Raw genomic sequence first — 16,782 nt, 5'->3', positions numbered from 1 at the left:
AAAGGGCTGTGGGAGAGGTAGAGATCTGGGCTGCTTTTTTGGTTCCCCCTCCTGGTTTCTGATTTTTGCTCTTCTTTATACCAGGCTCTAATGCTAGAAAATTTACAGAAACACTCAACACCCCATGCTGCATTCCAGCCAAATTCACAGGTAAGAAAAAAGATTTGTTTAGATAGGATGTGCTGTTTGGAGAAAATGGTAAATGGAAGGACTTGGTGTTGTGTCTTCTGTGCTTATGAAAGGCAGTATTTTCTTAAATTATTTTCATTACAAGTCTTCTCACATTAGACAGTTGCTGTCTTTTTTTTTAAAGGTTCATTTTTATTTTATGTGTATTTTATGATTTGCCTGCATATATATCTGTGTATCATGTGTGTGCCTGGTGCCCACGGAGGCCAGAAGAGGATGTTGAATCCTCTGGAACTGGGCTTATAGACAGCTGTGAGCCACCATATGGGTGCTGACTTGAACCTGGGTCCTCTACAAGAGCAGCCAGTTCTCTTAACTGCTTAGCTATTGCTCCAGCTCTCAGACAGTTGAATTCTAATCAAGACTTAATTTTGCATAAAGACCTGGAGTAAAAAAAAAACATATCAGAGGAGATCTAAGTTAATTTTGGATCCTTGCAGTGGAGTGTGCCAAAAGGTATGGCTCTGATTAAGTGTGCCACAAGAATCTGAAGTCACTTATTTGCCATTAGTTTGGGGAAAAGTTGAATTGAATTTAGATGTGAAATAAATTGTTTATCAACAACTCTTTTATTGACATAGATTTTTTTTAAAGAATTTGATCCTTTATTAATAACCCCTTATTTCTAGTGCTAGCTGCTTAGCTATATATAGGTACTCTTAAACATCCCTGAAACCTTAGGACTAGGAACTTAACATTTTGAGGCCTTAGTTTCCTCACCTGTAATAGGAAAAGTAGTTGGACTCTGCTGGGATAGCTCAGAGAAGACTTTCTTTTTTTTTTTTTTTGAGCATTGAGACCGAATCTCTCCGTGTAGCCGTGATGGCTTGGAGCTCACAGTTAACCTGTACTGTCTTCAGACTCGGGAGTCCTACTGCCCAGCTTCCCTAGTGCTGGGATAGATAGCAGGCTTGTACTCCTGCCCCTCGCTTTCTACATATTTTTTATTTTGAAGACACTATTCTGTAGTTAAAAACAAAATATAAATTTTGACCTTATCATCTCTTAGAATGCTTTTCAGCTTTTAAAAAAATCCCTTCATTTAATGTGTTATACACTTAAAGGAAAATGCAATGGTGTCTGGGCCCCGGAGTAGATGAAGTCCCAGGATACTGTGGAAAATCTTTCTGTTCCCCTGTTAATACTAAGCTTTCTGAGGTTAACAAGCATTAAGAAAGAATAAAAACCTACCTAAGGGGCTGGAGAGGTAGCTCACTAGTCAAGAGTGGTTGTCACTCAGTGATTCAAACTGGATTTGAGATCCCAGCACCTACATTGGGCGGCTCGCAAACATCTGTAACGCCAAGGGGACACACACACACACACACACACACACAGGTACATGTACACACACAGGACTGGAGAGGTGACTTAGTGGTTAAGAGCACTGGCTGCTCTTCCAGAAGTCCTGAGTTCTTCCAGAATTCCCAGCAACCATATGGTGGCTCAAAACCATCTGTAATGAGATCTGGCGCCCTCTTCTGGCATGCAGGGACTCATGCAGGCAGGACACTGTATGCATAATAAATAAATAAATCTTTTTTTAAAAAAAAGGTACATGTACATACACACATAAATGAAAGCTGAAGAGATGGCTCAGTAGTTAAGAGTACTTGTTGCTCTTTAGAGGACCCAGGTTCTATTCCCGGCCCCCACGTGGCGGCTCATAGCTATCCATAACTCCAGTTCCAGGGCATCCCATATCCTCTTCTGGCTTTGAACACCAAGCTCACATATGATGCACATACATCCATGCAGTTAAAACAGTCATACATGTAAAATATATGAGAATAAATAAATCTTAAAAAATAGCCGGGCGGTGGTGGCGCACGCCTTTAATCCCAGCACTCGGGAGGCAGAGCCAGGCGGATCTCTGTGAGTTCGAGGCCAGCCTGGGCTACCAAGTGAGCTCCAGGAAAGGCGCAAAGCTACGCAGAGAAACCCTGTCTCGAAAAACCAAAAAAAAAAAAAAAAAAAATTTAAAAAAGAAACTACTTAAAATAGTCAATTCACAGTTGTAATTTTAGATCATTGCATTTTAGACTTTGAAGCCTTACTTTTTCTTTTTTTTAAAGATTTATTTATTTATTATGTATACAGTGTTCTGCCTGCATGTGTTCTGCCTGCATGTGTCCCTGCAGGCCAGAAGAGGGAACCAGATCTCATTGTAGATGGTTGTGAGCCACCAGGTGGTTGCTGGGAATTGAACTCAGGACCTCTGGGAGAGCAGCCAGTGCTCTTAACCTCTGAGCCATATCTCCAGCCCTGAAGCCTTACTTTTATTAACAAAGGTTTTGCAGCAAACATTACTGTTTTCTTATACTTGGAACCCACAGTTCATCAATGTCCATTGAGTACTGAGAGACTCCTTTACTTTAGGTGAAAATAAGTATTTAGTGTTAGAAAATATGACAGAAAACATAGGAAGTATTGGGGTTGACTTAGTTCTTGAAGATCTCTAGACAGGTAAGAAGGACTGGAGGGGAGCTCGTGAGGAGAAGACTGAAGGACAGAAAGAATGATTGGGAGTGTTACAGAAAGCGGGGAAAGGATTAACCCTGGGCTTGCTAGCCCTTTTTTTGGGAGGGGGCAGGGATGTTTTTTTGTTTTGAAACAGGGTCTCTCTACATAACCCTGGCTACTCTGGAATTCCCAAAGATCCACCTGCCTCTGCCCCCTAGTGCTGGGATTAAAGGTGTGCGCTACAATGCATGGTGTGCCAAATGCTTCTTTTTACTCAAAACAAAGCTGTTGGTTGGGTTGGAGTTTTTGAGGCAGGGACTTACTCTGTAGCCCAGACTGGCCTCAAACTATGGCAGTTCTCTGGCCTCAGCTACTCTTGTGGTACTATTGCAGATGGAAGCTATATATGCACTCCCCCTTCTGTGGTTTATTTTGTCTTTGAATGGAAGTGGAGTTACAAGTGTCTCAAGTGTTGAGTGTATATTCCTTTCCTTAGTCTCTTAATTTCACTCATTGAAATACTATATTTTTTTCATATTTTGTGTGTATGAATGTTATGCCTCCATTTGTGTATGTGCACCATGTCCATGCTTGGTGCTGTCAGGGGTCAGAAGAGGACATTGGAGACCGGTTTGACAGATGGCTGTGAGCCACCATGCACTAGGATTTGAACCCAGGTCTTTTGCAAGAGCAGCTAGTGCAGACTGCTGAGCCATCTCTCTAGCCCCGCACTTGAACTTTTGAGATATATGACAAAATGTTTTCCTGCTTGGTGGAGCTTGATCTTTTGGACTAGGACTTTTTCTTCTCAGATTTACTTTTTTTTTTTTTTTTTAAATTTGTTTGAGATTTATTTATTTATTTATTTATTTTGGTTTTTCAAGACAAGGTTTCTCTGTGTAACAGCCCTGACTTCCTGGAATTCACTCTGTAGAAGGTTTTTATTTTGTTTGTATGCATGTGCATTATCTGTGCCTGGTACTTGTAGAGGTCAGAAGAGAGAGTCAGGTCCCCTGGAACTGGAGTTACAGAAGGTTGTGAGCTGCAGTGTGGGTTCTGGGAACCAAAGCTGGGTGCTCTGCAAGGGCAACAGTTGCTTCCAACTGCTGAGCTCTCTCTCCAGCCTGGCCTGGAACTCACAGAGATTGGCCTGCTTCTGCCTTTCGAGTGCCGGGATTAGAGATACGCATCATGCCTACTCTTCTCAGTTTTAAGATAAATAGTAGATTATTTTTAGGTAAATTCTAGTTCATATAAAAGTTTAGATGAAAAGGTAAAATTCAGGCTGAGGATATAGATTACACACACACACAGGGTGGGAGGTGGAGGGGGAGCACCAAGAACAGGCTACATCGTGGTAGCGCACCTATGCTACTCAAACTGAGGGTGCTAATGCCTAAGGATTTCAAGTTTAAAGCCAGTCTGGACTATGTAGTGAGACCTTGTTTCCAGAAGAAGCATAGTCCCTAGAATTCTTACTTCTAAGTTATTTGTGCATTAACATCACTCTTCGGACTGAAAATTTTAAATAAAATATTAACATAGTTTTTTTTTTTTTTTTTTTTTTTTTTTTTTTTTTTTTTTTGCCATAGTGCTGTTTATTCTTATCTTTAATAGAAAAAGCCTTCCAGCTGGGGGGGGGGGGGGTGGCAGCGCACGTCTTTAATCCCAACACTGGGGAGGCAGAGCCAGGTGGATCTCTGTGAGTTCAAGGCCAGCCTGGACTACAGAGCGAGATCCAGGACAGACACCAAAACTACACTGACAAACCCTGTCTCGGAAAACCAAAAAAAGAAAAAGCCTCTAGCCAGATGGTGATGGCTCTTGCTGTTATTCTCAGCACTCAGAAGGCAGAGGCAGGTGGATCTCTGAGTTCGAGGCCAGCGTGGACTGCATAGTGAGTTAGAGGACAGCCAGGGCTACACAGAGAAACTCTGTCTTGAAAAATCTAAAAGAAGAAAGAAAATGAGAGCCTTCTGAGAGTTCTGTTTCTTGGATCCCAGATGCATGGAGTAGACTTGCTTCGTGGAGTTTCTTTGCATTTCCCTGGTATACTTACTTAGACTGTTTTCTTTCCTTTTTTTTTTTTTTCTTAAATTATTTTTATTTTATTAGCATTGGTGTTTTGCCTGCATTTATGTCTATGTGAGGGTGTCAGATCTTGGAGTTATAGACAGTTGTTAGCTGCCATGTGGGTGCTGGGAATTGAACCCAGGTCCTCTGGAAGAGTAATCAGTTGTATTAACTGCTGAGCCATCTCTCTAGCTCCCTGTTTTCTTTTTTTTTAATCTCTAACTAAAAGAGAAAAGTCTTGGGGGCTGGAGAGATGGCTCAGCGCTTAAGAGCACTGGCTGTTCTGCCAGAGGACCAGGGTTCAATTCCCAGCACCCACATGGTGGCTCACAACTGTCTGTAACTCCCAGATGTGACACCCTCACACAGACATACATGCAGGCAAAACACCAATGCACATAAGATAAAAATAAATTCTTACATGCTTAGAAACTATCAGATTTTATTGCTTATAGAAATTATTTAAATTCATGTTTCTTTATAAGGTAATTTGCCTTTGTTGCTTTTAGTAGAATGTTTCATAATTATCTTTAATTTATTTATTTTGTTTTTGTCTTTTGAGACAGGGTTTCTTTGAGTGGCTTTGGCTGTTCTCTCTAGACCGGGCTGGCCTTGAACTCACAGAGATCCTTCTGCCTGTGCCTCCCAGGGATTAAAGGCATGTGGCACCACTGCCTGGCTTTATTTTTAATTTTTTTTAAATCTTTTTTTAAGGAGTAAATTTTTTTTAGTGATTTATTTTATGTGCATTGGTGTTTTGCCTGAATGTGGCTTTGTGAGAGTATGGGATCCCCTGGAACTAGAGTTACAGGCCATTTTTTTTTTTTTTTTTATTTTCCAAGACAGGGTTTCTCTGTGTAGCTTTGGAACCTGTCCTGGAACTCACTCTGTAGCCAAGGCTGGCCTCGAACTCACAGAGATCTGCCTGCCTTTGCCTCCTGAGTGCTGGGATTAAAGGTGTGCGCCACCACCGCCCGGCCTTCTTTTTAAGCTGCCATATGGATGCTGGAATTGAACCCAGGTCCTCTGGAAGGGTAGCCAGTGTTCTTAACCACTGAGCCATCTCTCCCACCCCCACAATTATTTTAAAACATTTTAATATATCAAACTTAAGTTTGTGATAAGCATTTTAAAAGCATTCTTTTTTTTTTTTTTTTTTTAAGGAGAGTGAGGCAGGTCCGGCTAGAGCAGTGGCTCAGTAATTAAGAGTACTGGCTGTTCTTCCAGAAGTCCCAGGTTTGATTCTCAGTATCCGTGAGACAGCCCAGAGGTAGATGTTTTGTATCCAATTCTAGGGCATCGATGCCCTCCTCTGAACTCCTTGGGCAGCTTGCACATGTGCTGCACAGACTGTACACAAACAGCCCAAACACCATACACATAAGGTAAATTTTAAAAAGTTTTCATTCATTAGAACAGAATTCATTATAAAAATATTATGAAGCTAAATTAACCAGACTCAAAGTATGTACATCGCCATGAGTACATGCTTCTCTGCAGTTAGAATAGCCATTCCAAGGCTGTGGAGCTTCACATTGGATTTTAGGCTTTGTCTGTCTAAATATATTTTTATGTACTTATCCATGACAAAAACAAAAGAATAAAACGGGCTGGAGTGATGGCTTAGCAGTTAAGAGCACCAACTGCTCTTCCAGAGGACCGGAGTTCAATTCCCAGCAACCACATGGTGGCTCACAACCATCTGTAATGAGATCTGGTGCCCTCTTCTGGCCTATAAGCATATGTGCAGATAGAACACTGTATACATAATAAATAAATCTTACAAAAAGAAAAGAAAAACAATTAGCCTAGCCTCTTATTTCATGACTCAGGTTATTTGTTACCTGCACTCAGACCTTCCTAGTCACCTAATAGCTGCCTCCTTAGACACTCTTATCCCATCTCCTCTACACAGATTGGGGAGGAAATGAGCCAGAACAGTTTCATAAAGCAGTACCTGGAAAAGCAGCAGGAGCTTCTGAGGCAGCGTCTAGAACGGGAAGCTCGGGAGGCTGCAGAGCTTGAAGGTAAGCCCACTGTCACTTCTAACAGGTCTCTGGTCTCTGTCACAGGTAGACAGACGGGTCTAACTAATGGCAGGAGTAAGTTGGGTGAGACTGTTGTTCATCTGCTTTCAGTGTTTTCTGATGCCAGATGAGTTACAGTCGGACTGTGTCAGGGAAAGAGGTGCTCAGTTGGACCGAGTATAAGAGGAGATGGAAAGAAGTCATGTACCATGTCAGTGAGGTAGAGCTTAGCACTAGGGAGGTGTTTTCTTTTTGATCAGTACTCTCTTGGTGTGTGTGTCTGTATCTATAACTTTGCCTGCCGTCCTTCACGCCTACGTATCCCACATGCTGAGCCCTTCACTCCCTCCCTGCCCCGACCCACTGTGTACTTTGCAGAAGCTTCAGCTGAGTCGGAGGACGAGATGATCCATCCTGAGGGAGTGGCTTCCCTGCTGCCTCCTGACTTTCAGAGCAGCCTGGAGAGACCAGAGCTGGAGCTCAGCAGACATTCGCCCAGTACGTATCTCCCTCCCCACTGCGCTGTTTGTCCATCCTGCGTAGTTGGTGGGGGAGGTAGTGATGCCTCCTTTCATGATAAGCCTCCATGAAAGCCCGAGGAGAGTTCTGTAAAGCTGATATTTGACGTCTGTTTTCAGAGAAATGATGTCTTTTTGGAAATGTGATTTTACTTACATGTTAACTACTCGGTGTCTTATCAGTTAGTATGATTTTTCTCTGTACCTTTTCAGTCTTTTATATATCTGCAAATGTAGCAACAGTCACAACTTACTTTCATCTCTTTGTTGTATGTATACATCTAGTCACTACCACTCTTGGATTTGACATCTACTGTTTATTATTCAACACTTTTTTTTATTGCCTGCCTGTTGTATACCAGGCATGTGCTAGACCCCAGGATATACTAGAGGAAAAGATGTCTGCTCTAAGGAAATTTACAGTCTAGTAAGTAGATGGGTATTGATAAAATTATTATGTAATCACAGTTATGCTAAATGCTATTAAAGGCAAAGCACTGTTTTGTGAACATATTATAAAGAGCTTAACCTAATTTGTATAAATGGTTCAAGCAAGATGAATTTTTTTTCACATGATAGTAATATTAGGTACCTAATTTTTCCTATTATCTCAAGTAAAAGACTATAAATACAGCCTTTGTCTTTTGGAAAGATTTTAATTTTGTTTTGTTCGTTTATGATAGGTCTTGATATGTAGCCCTAGCTGTCCAGAAACTCACTAATATAGACAAGACTGGCCTCAAACACATATCCACCTACCTTAGCCTCCTGAGTGCCCAGCAAAACTTAGGATTTTCAAGGCAGTGTGTATGTGTGATGGTGGACGTTAGGTAGGTGTAGTCAGCCAGTGTGGAAATGAACAAGTATTTTCAACTGTTAGTACAGTTAATGGTTGTCAGGATTGTTAATTATGGACAGTCCCTCCATATTTAACACTGTTAGGATATATGTGTTTTCAGTTCTTCTGATTAGCATAGGATTCCTTGAAAAGTATAAATTTTTTTGGAAATATTTATTGGAGAGAGAAATTTCATGTAAGGTTAAAAGAAAATGAAGGACCTTTGAGGCTAATTTTAAGTGAGGTTGGTTAATGTCTATATTTCTTGATCCTAGTCTGAGTGCTTGAGGGAAATTTTTGGGAATTATTTATTTTTATTTTATGTGTATGAGTAGTATTTTGCCTGCATGTATGTATGTGCATCACATGTATGCCTGGTACCCAGGGGAGCTATAAGAGGGCATTAGATGCCCTGGAATTGGAGTGATAGGTGGTTGTGAGCTCATGTGAGTGCCAGGAACTGAACCTGGCTCCTCTGTAAGAGTAGTAAGTGTTCTTAACCACTGAGCCACCACCATGCCTGTTTTGTTTTCATCCTCCCCTCCCCCCCCCAGACAGGGTTTCTCTGTGTAGTTTTGGTGCCTGTCCTGGATCTCCTCTGTAGCCCAGGCTGGCCTCGAACTCACAGAGATCCTCCTAGTTCTGCCTCCCGAGTGCTGGGATTAAAGGCGTGCGCCACCACCGCCCAACTCCCCCTCTTGCCCCTTTTTTGAGTCTCATGTAGTCTAGTCTGGCTTCCAGTTCACTAAGTAGCCAAGAGTTCCCATTGAACATCAGCTTCCCAAGATGTGGGTTATGGTGTGCTCCATCACATCCTGCTTTATTCAGTGCTAAAGATCAAACCTGGGGCATGGTGCATGATGGGTAAGTACTCTACCAACTGAGCTGTAGCCCCAGCTGAAAATTCTGATAATATTTTTTTTTTCTTTTTGTCCTCCACTTTGATTATGGATCAAATCCAGAGCTTAGCATATGCTAGGCAAGTGCTCTGTCCCTGTGAAATATTATGTGTATGAATGTTTCGCCTTTGTGTGTCTGTGCTCCACAAGGCCAGAAGAGGGGATCAGATCCCATGGAATTGGAGTTATAGACAGTTGTGAGCCACCATTATGGGTGCTGGAATTGAACCCAGAAGAGTAGCCAGTGCTGAACAGCTCAACCATCTCTACCATCTCTGTAGCCCACCCCTCCCTTGCTACATTTGGGGTATGTGGGGGTTGGGGGGATATGCCACAGAACGTGTGTGGAGGTCAGAGGACAACTTGTAGAAGTTTGTTCTCTCTACCATGTCGATTCTGGAAATTGAACTCAAGTCATTAGGCTTAGTCTCAGTGTCTTTCCCTTTAGCCGTCTTGCTGGCCATAGACACGTCTCTTTTTGTGTGCGTGCATGCATGTGCGTGTGTGTTGCCAGCCCCCCCCTGGAAAATTTTTAATAAATTTAACACTGACAATTTTGGAGTGATTGAAAAGTTCTCCAGGGACCTCTTTTTCCCCCAATTAGGGAAATAGCTGACTGTCACTTGGTTCATTCTGCTCTTTATTTTTCGAGACAAGGTTTCTCTGTGTAGTCCAGGCTGTCCTGGAACTTGCTCTGTAGACCAGGCTGGCCTTGAACTCACAGCGATCTGCCTGCCTCTGCCTTCTGAGTATTGGGATTAAAGGAGAGCACCACCTCTGCCCAGTTGGTTCACTCTGCTCTTGCTGCTCTTTCCCCCGGATTATAAAGCCAGGAGGAAAGAGAGAAAGTCTATTATAAGTGAATTATCATCATTCTCAAAAGTCACGGAAATATGTATTAGAATTTCTGCTGTATGCATATCTCTGTTACTAGAGTATATGGGGCATTAGCACATGTCTATTAGTAAAGAGAATAATTGCACATAAAACTTTAAAAATGGAAGATAGTAAGTACATGACACAAATGATGCACATAAAAGATTTTTTTAAAAGGTTATTATTTTCTATAATTAATTATGTGTATCTGTGTGTGGGTTTGTTCACAGGAGAGCACTGGATCCCCTGGAGCTAGAATTACAGGTGTTTTAGCCACCTTACATGGGTGCTGGGAACCAGGCTAGGGTCCTCAGGAAGAGCGGTACACGCTCTTAACCACTGAGCATCCCTTTAGCACTCTACCATAGGATTTTTTAAAAACTGCATTCGTTTATTTAGTGTGTGTGTGGATGCACCAATGCCAAGATTACATGTGGAGGTCAGAGGACAACTGAAGTTGACTCTCTCCTAGCATGGAGTACAGGGATTGAATTAAGCTTAACAAGATGGAATCTTTACCCACTGAGCCATCTTCTCTGCCCTTCGTTTTATTTTGTTTTTGTTTTTCTGAGACAGGGTCTCTCTGTAGCGCCCCCCCCCCCCCCCCCCGAGCTTGCTCTGTACCAGGCTGTTTCAAGCTCACAGGGCTTCACCCCTCTGCCTCTTGAATGCTGGGGTTAAAGGTGTGCAACAACTAACCTGGCTGTTTGTGTTTTAAGGCAGGGATTTGCCATGGAGCCCCAGGTTAAACTCATTCTTGAGGTCTATCGTCCTTGTCTCTCAAGTTTTAATATTTTAGGTATATACAACCGCATCATAAGAGTGAGAGATCTGGGGCTGCTTTTCCAGGGGATCTGAGTTTGATTACACAGCATTCACAAGGTAACTAACCATTTATATCTCCAGTTCCAGGGGATCTGATACCTTCTTCTGACCTCCACAGGCATCAGGCACACAAATAGTACATAGACATACATGCAGGCAAAAATATTTATATACATAAAGTTTTTTTTAAAAAGTGAGCAATTTCAGGACTGGAGTAATTAGAGATTGCCTCATGGCAGAGGTCTAAATTTGAGACGATCCTTAGAAATCAGTACAGTTTAAATTGTCCCAGAGACAAGAGAATTGTTTTTAGCATGGTGCAGAAACATAAAGCTAGGAGAACTGCGATTTTTTAGTGTGCGTGTGAGTATATTCCAGATGTGTTTGGGTTTCTGAGAAAGCCAGAAGAGGGAGTCATAGTCTGGAACTGTAGGTGATTGTGAGGCTCCCCATGTGCATGCTGGGAACCAAACTCAGGTACTCAAAGAGTAGCTAGTGCTCTGAACAGCTGACCCATGTTTCCAGCCTCTCCCTCCCTCCTCGGGCCACCCCCCACCCCCATGATATTTTCAAAGGAGGGACAACAGACTTAGACTAATACCATCAGAGTAAAGTTATTAGTTTTCAAAGATACTTAGAAAAACCATTTAAAACAGGTTGAAATAATATTACCAAAGTCTTCCAAGTGCTAAGCCAGTAAAAACTTTGAAAATTTTCTAGGTAAGTAGGGAACTTCTGGAATTTCTCACTGTGTTTTATGAGGAAGATCTTCTGGGGACTTGGAGACAGCTCAGTCAATAAAGTGCTTGAGAACCCGAGGTTGAGTCCCAGAACTCATGCTGATAAAAGCTGGATGCATGGTGTGCTTGTGATCCCAGCACCAGAGAGTGCAGACTGGTATCCCTGAGGCTCATTGGCCAGCCAGACCAGCCTGCTCAGCAAGCTCTTGGCCAGTTAGTGATCCTTTCTTGAAAAACAAAATGGATAGCACTCAAACAGCCAAGGTTGTTGCACGTGCGTGAAGAGTCAAATCAGAAAACAGGAACTGAGTATAGGACAGCCAACAGTTGCCTTCAGTTCTCCTCACTGTGTTTATGCCAGAGACTTTTCTCCTAATCTTGGAGATGTAATACTGCCATGTTGGCACTTATCAATCCCAGCTACTCAGGAGGATTCTGAGTTGGGACCAGTTTGGCCACTTTATCAAGACCTCATATTACAAAAAATAAGGTTGGGTGTGGTAGCTCACACCTTTAATCTCAGTACTTGGGAGTCAGAGGCAGGATGGTCTCCTTAGTTCAAGGCCAGTGTGGTCTACACAGCAAGTTTAAAAACAGCCAGGACTAGTAGAGAGACCCAGTCTCGATGCTGATGTAAGCCCATGGGATTGCTCAGTGGGTAAAGATGGTTGTTACCAAACTTGATAACCTGAGTTTGATTCCTTGGACCCCATGAAATGGAAGGAAAGAACATCCAAAGGTTGTCCTCTGACCTCTACATTCATGTTGTGGCATGTACATGCCCACATACTTATACACACAATAAGTAAAACGTAATTCCTAGCTGACCTGGAACTTGCTGTCTAGACCAGACTGGCCAGTAAAATCTAATTTTCAATAATTAAAAAAAGATGAAAATATGGTACAGGGCTGGGCATGTAGCTCAGCAACAGAGCACTTGTCTAGTATCATGAGGTCCTGGGTTCAGTCACAAACACTGCAAAGAAGATGTGGGAGGGAGGGAGGGAGACGATGAGCTCAGTGTGGGAGAATACTTGCTGCCAAGCCTGACACCTTGAGTTCAGTAAGTTCAGTCCCTAGAACCCAGATGTTGGGAGGAGAGAGCCAACTCCCATAAGCTGTCCTCTGATCTCCACACACCTGACATGATGTGCATGCTCACTCCCACACAAATACATGTAAGAAGTCAGGACACATAGTGGTGATGAGGGTCTGTAACTTCATGCTAGGAAGGCTGGGCAGAGGATTGCCTCAAGTTCCAGGCCAGCCTGCACTGTGTGCTAAGTAGCAGGGCAGTAGGCTCTGGTTAGCAGCAAGCTGTCCTTGTCATGGACTACTGGCCTATGATAGATGGACATGCTCTGGCCCCAAAATAATGAACACCAGGAGTTAGGGCTGAGAGAGCTCAGCAGTACCACCTCTCCTAATAAGTACCTGAAGAATGCCACATACCTCTTCTATTTTACTCTGTAGTAGTAAGATTTTGGTTGAAATAAGTTTTCTAGTAGCACATTTAATTAATCACTAGTAACACTTAAAGTGTTTTGTTCGCTCATTTGTTTGGGTTTTCGAGACAAGGTTCTCAATGTACTAGCCTTGGTTGTCCTAGAACTTGCTCTGTAGACCAGGCTGGCCTTGAACTGAGAGATCCACCCGCCTCTGGCCTCTGCCTCTTGAGTGCTGGGATTAAAGGCTTGTGCCGCCACTGCCCGGCACTTACTTACTCATGAATTCGGGTCCTGCTCTGTGAATCTTGGGGAGTGTGAGTCCTGGGACTCTGCTTTTTTTGTTCTTCTTAATCTCCCAATTAATTTCCTTGACTAATCTGATGTATAAATGACTAACCAAAAGAGTAGTTTCCCAGTGTTGTGTTTTATCGGGATCTGTGGCTTGTATCCTAGTAAACTCTTCCTTATATGCTGAAAAGAAAAGCCTACAGAAAGATTGTTGTGTTTTTAAGATTTATGAGGGTATTTATTTTGTCTGCTTGCATGTATTTGTCCATGTGTGCCTGGTGCCTTCGGAGGTGAGAAGAGGGCATGAGATCTCCTAGAACTGGAGTTAGGGATGGTTGTAAACCACCATGTAGGTGCTGGGAACTAACCAGGGTCCTCTGGAAGAACAAGTGCTCTTCACTGCTAAGCCATCTCTCCAGCCCCATTAGATGTTGGTTTTTAAGAACTCAGTCTAGGAAAAAATACAAAAACATTTAATTTTTTTGGTTTTTCAAGACAGGATTTCTCTATGTAACAGTTCTGGCTGTCCTGGAACTTACTTTGTAGACGGGGCTGGCCTCCAATTCACAGAGATCCGCCTGCCTCGGCTTCCCGAGTGCTGGGATTAAAGGCGTGCACCACCACCGCCTGGTGAAAAACATCTTAAAATGTATGCTGAGAATATTGGTTTCTTCCCTCCACCCTCCATCATACATCTTTAACAGAGCCCTCAGGGCTCCTACCCAGTCTTTGTCTTAGAGAATCTGTAGCCCTGCTCCTTTTTCTCACTCTGGATGCTGAGAATCTAGGGGATTTGGCAAACAAATTCCTTAGAAGGCTGAGTAATATTTAGGTTTGGCTTCATTGCTAGGTCTCTGTTGTTGCTGCTTATGTATGTATAAGGGTACCTTGGTAGCAGTCTCTTTTGTGAGCCATAGATAACTCATTTGGGTCCTGTAAATCCTCTCCAGGGATTTGTCTGAGATTAAATAATAATAATAATAATTTAAAAAAAAAAACTACTTTGCAGCTAAGTGTGGCAGCACATTTCTATAATCCCAGCACTCAGGAGGCTAAAACAGGAATTTGGAGAGTTTGGAGTCAGCCTGAGATACATAGCGATTCTCTGTATCCAAAAACAGCCCCCAAACTACTCTTCTAAAGCCCTTACTTGTTCTTCATTTTAAGGCCTCCTTCACTGTCTAGCAGCCACCTTTCCCTTTCTTCTGAAGGCTTCTGGCTTTGGACGTCTTGGAAATGAAAAGCTTTTTTCAAGCCCTGAATTTCCATTACCATTAGCCTGTTGGTAGCATTGGGTTTGCCTTTAGGTAAAGTGCTCAATGTCTACATGTATTAACATCTAACTTTAAACATTCATGTGATCAGGTATTGAAATGAAATATACCACCTGTCCCAGGCATGGATCACATGATAACACCTTCCATTAATTAGGAAGCTATCCTTCATCTCCATACAATGCTTTGTATTTTTAGTGATTCCTTGTTTCATTCTGAAGGTCCCTTTCAGTTTTCATGACTTTTATAAAACAGTGATGGTCAAAACTGATCAGCTTACCTATTTTCCCAGATCTCTTTGATGACCCCTTAGTACTTCTAAAGAAATAATTACCCAGAATCCTGTTACTGAGGTTTTATGGTATGGTATCCAAAATAATGTACAGTAGACCAACCTACAGTTTACAGTAGGTGGAGATGGATTTATTAAACTTGGGTATGTTTGTAAATTACAACTTAATAAAACTTGCCTTTGGCTCTAAAGTCGTTTATCTCTGGCCAACTTTATACACAACTTTATTGCCTTTCTTTGTTGTTGTTAGTGGTGGTTTGTTTTGCTTTGGTGTTTCTAACAGTGCTGGGCCTTGAACCCAGATCCTGTGCCATGTTACACAAGTGCTTTAGGTCCTGTGTTTTTTAGATGTTGCCTTACTATCTCAATCTTACCATCTCAGATGACCTTCAGTCACCATGAAGTCCAGGGTGGCCTTGAATTCTTTATTCTCCTTCCGTTTCTTATGTACGGATAATAAACATATATTGCCATACCTGGCCTTGTTTTTGCTTAAAAGATAAATTAATTTGTTTCTTTTCTTCTGTCAAAGGAGCCTTGCTTTTTTCTTTCTTTCTTTCTTTCTTTTTTTCTTTTTGAGACAGGATCTCTTTATTAAGTGATTCCACCTGTCCTGAACTCATTCAGTAGATCAGACTGGCCTCAAATCCACAGACCCACCTGTCTCTGCCTTATAGTGCTGAGATTAAACACATTAGCACCACACCCAGTGAGAGGTTTGCTTTAACATGTATGAAAAACAATCATCTCTTCTTCTAGCTTTGTTTACTTTATAAATTAACCTATTCCAGATCATTGAATTATGAATTGTATAGTCCAGCCAATAGCATCTTAGGATGCTTCAAATGTTTGCAAGAGTCTGGACTGTCACTGTGAGTCACATCGATCCTGTAAACAACAAAAACACCTTAATGCAAGTGTTTATTGACTCAGGTATGAAATTGTATCATTTCAGAGATCCTTTAACACTAGTTTAAATGTAGTGTCATGCTTTGTGTGGGGTTTGAACTTTCTTTTTGTGGGTGTCTTGGTGCTCAGGACTTAACCTAGGGCCTTGTGCCTGCTAAACAGCTGAGCCTTATCTCTGACCCAAATTATGCCTTTTATACTATATTAAAGTTAAACCCAGGCTGGGCAGTGGTGGGGCACACCTTTAATCCCAGCACTCTGGAAGCAGAGGCAGGTGGATCTCTATGAGTTCAAGGCCACCCTGGCCTATAGATTGAGGTCCAGGACAGCCAGGGCTACAGAGAAAACTGTCTTGAAAAAAAAGAAAACACAAAAACTAAAGTTAAGCCCATTTTAACTAATTAAGTGTTTGGGATGTGATTATCTTCATTGCTCTCCTTCCCTGTTGGACATTAGACCCCAGCTTTGTGCATTATTAGATGAGCACTCTCCTTGTAAGCCGCACACTCTTCTAATGAATACTCCCCACGCTGTTTTGTAAATTTTATTTTGTCTGCCTATGTGTCGGCACCACATTGCAGTGCCTATGGAGGCCAGAAGAGGGCATCAGATCCCTGGAACTGGAGTTGTTGCTGGTTGTGAGCCACCTTTTGACTGTTGGAAATCTAACCCAGGTTGTCTGGAAGAGCAGCCAGTACTCTGAGCCATCTCTCCAGCCACCATGTTGTTTTCTAAACTAGTTCTTAACCATTATACCTCTTTTCCTCACATTGGAGATTCAACCTAGTACCACATGTGAGCTAAAAGCTCACTCTCCACTGAGCTATGCTTCTCATATAGTATTACAATGTTGGTAAGAAATAGGAACTGTCCAGGTCACACCCTTCTCTTTCTTAGTTCAGATATTGAGACTCTAATTACTTAAGTGATTTTTCCATAGTTTCATTTGTAGAATGTGAAAAAAAATTTTTTTTATGTGGATTTCCTTAGATGGTCTAGATGGGTAGTTTTTTTTCTTTTTTCTTTTTTTTTTTTTTTGGTTTTTTGAGACAGGGTTTCTCTGTGTAGCTTTGCGCCTTTCCTGGATCTCGCTCTGTAGACCAGGCTGGCCTCGAACTCAAAA

At 42.1% G+C, this 16,782-nt stretch overlaps 1 protein-coding gene across 13 annotated transcripts in view; it reads left to right on the top strand.

Annotated features, from left to right (window-relative positions):
- Nucleotides 1-16,782, top strand: part of Acin1 (apoptotic chromatin condensation inducer 1) — a 46,556-nt gene that overhangs the window by 1,511 nt on the left and 28,263 nt on the right. For 7 of the 13 annotated variants that reach the window (XM_076544995.1, XM_076544993.1, XM_076544994.1 and 4 more), the window contains exons 2-3: nucleotides 85-150; nucleotides 6,641-6,752. In XM_076544995.1, coding sequence (XP_076401110.1) covers nucleotides 85-150; nucleotides 6,641-6,752 — 178 coding nt within the window. Of the gene's footprint in view, nucleotides 1-84; nucleotides 151-6,640; nucleotides 6,753-7,130; nucleotides 7,251-16,782 lie in introns of all 13 variants that reach the window. The other 6 variants (XM_042284865.2, XM_006988492.4, XM_016006948.3 and 3 more) reach the window with 1 other exon arrangement.

Source organism: Peromyscus maniculatus, chromosome 9, assembly GCF_049852395.1.
Source record: "Peromyscus maniculatus bairdii isolate BWxNUB_F1_BW_parent chromosome 9, HU_Pman_BW_mat_3.1, whole genome shotgun sequence".
In the NCBI taxonomy this organism is placed as follows: Eukaryota; Metazoa; Chordata; class Mammalia; order Rodentia; family Cricetidae; genus Peromyscus; species Peromyscus maniculatus.
This window is presented reverse-complemented; position numbering and strand designations above follow the sequence as displayed.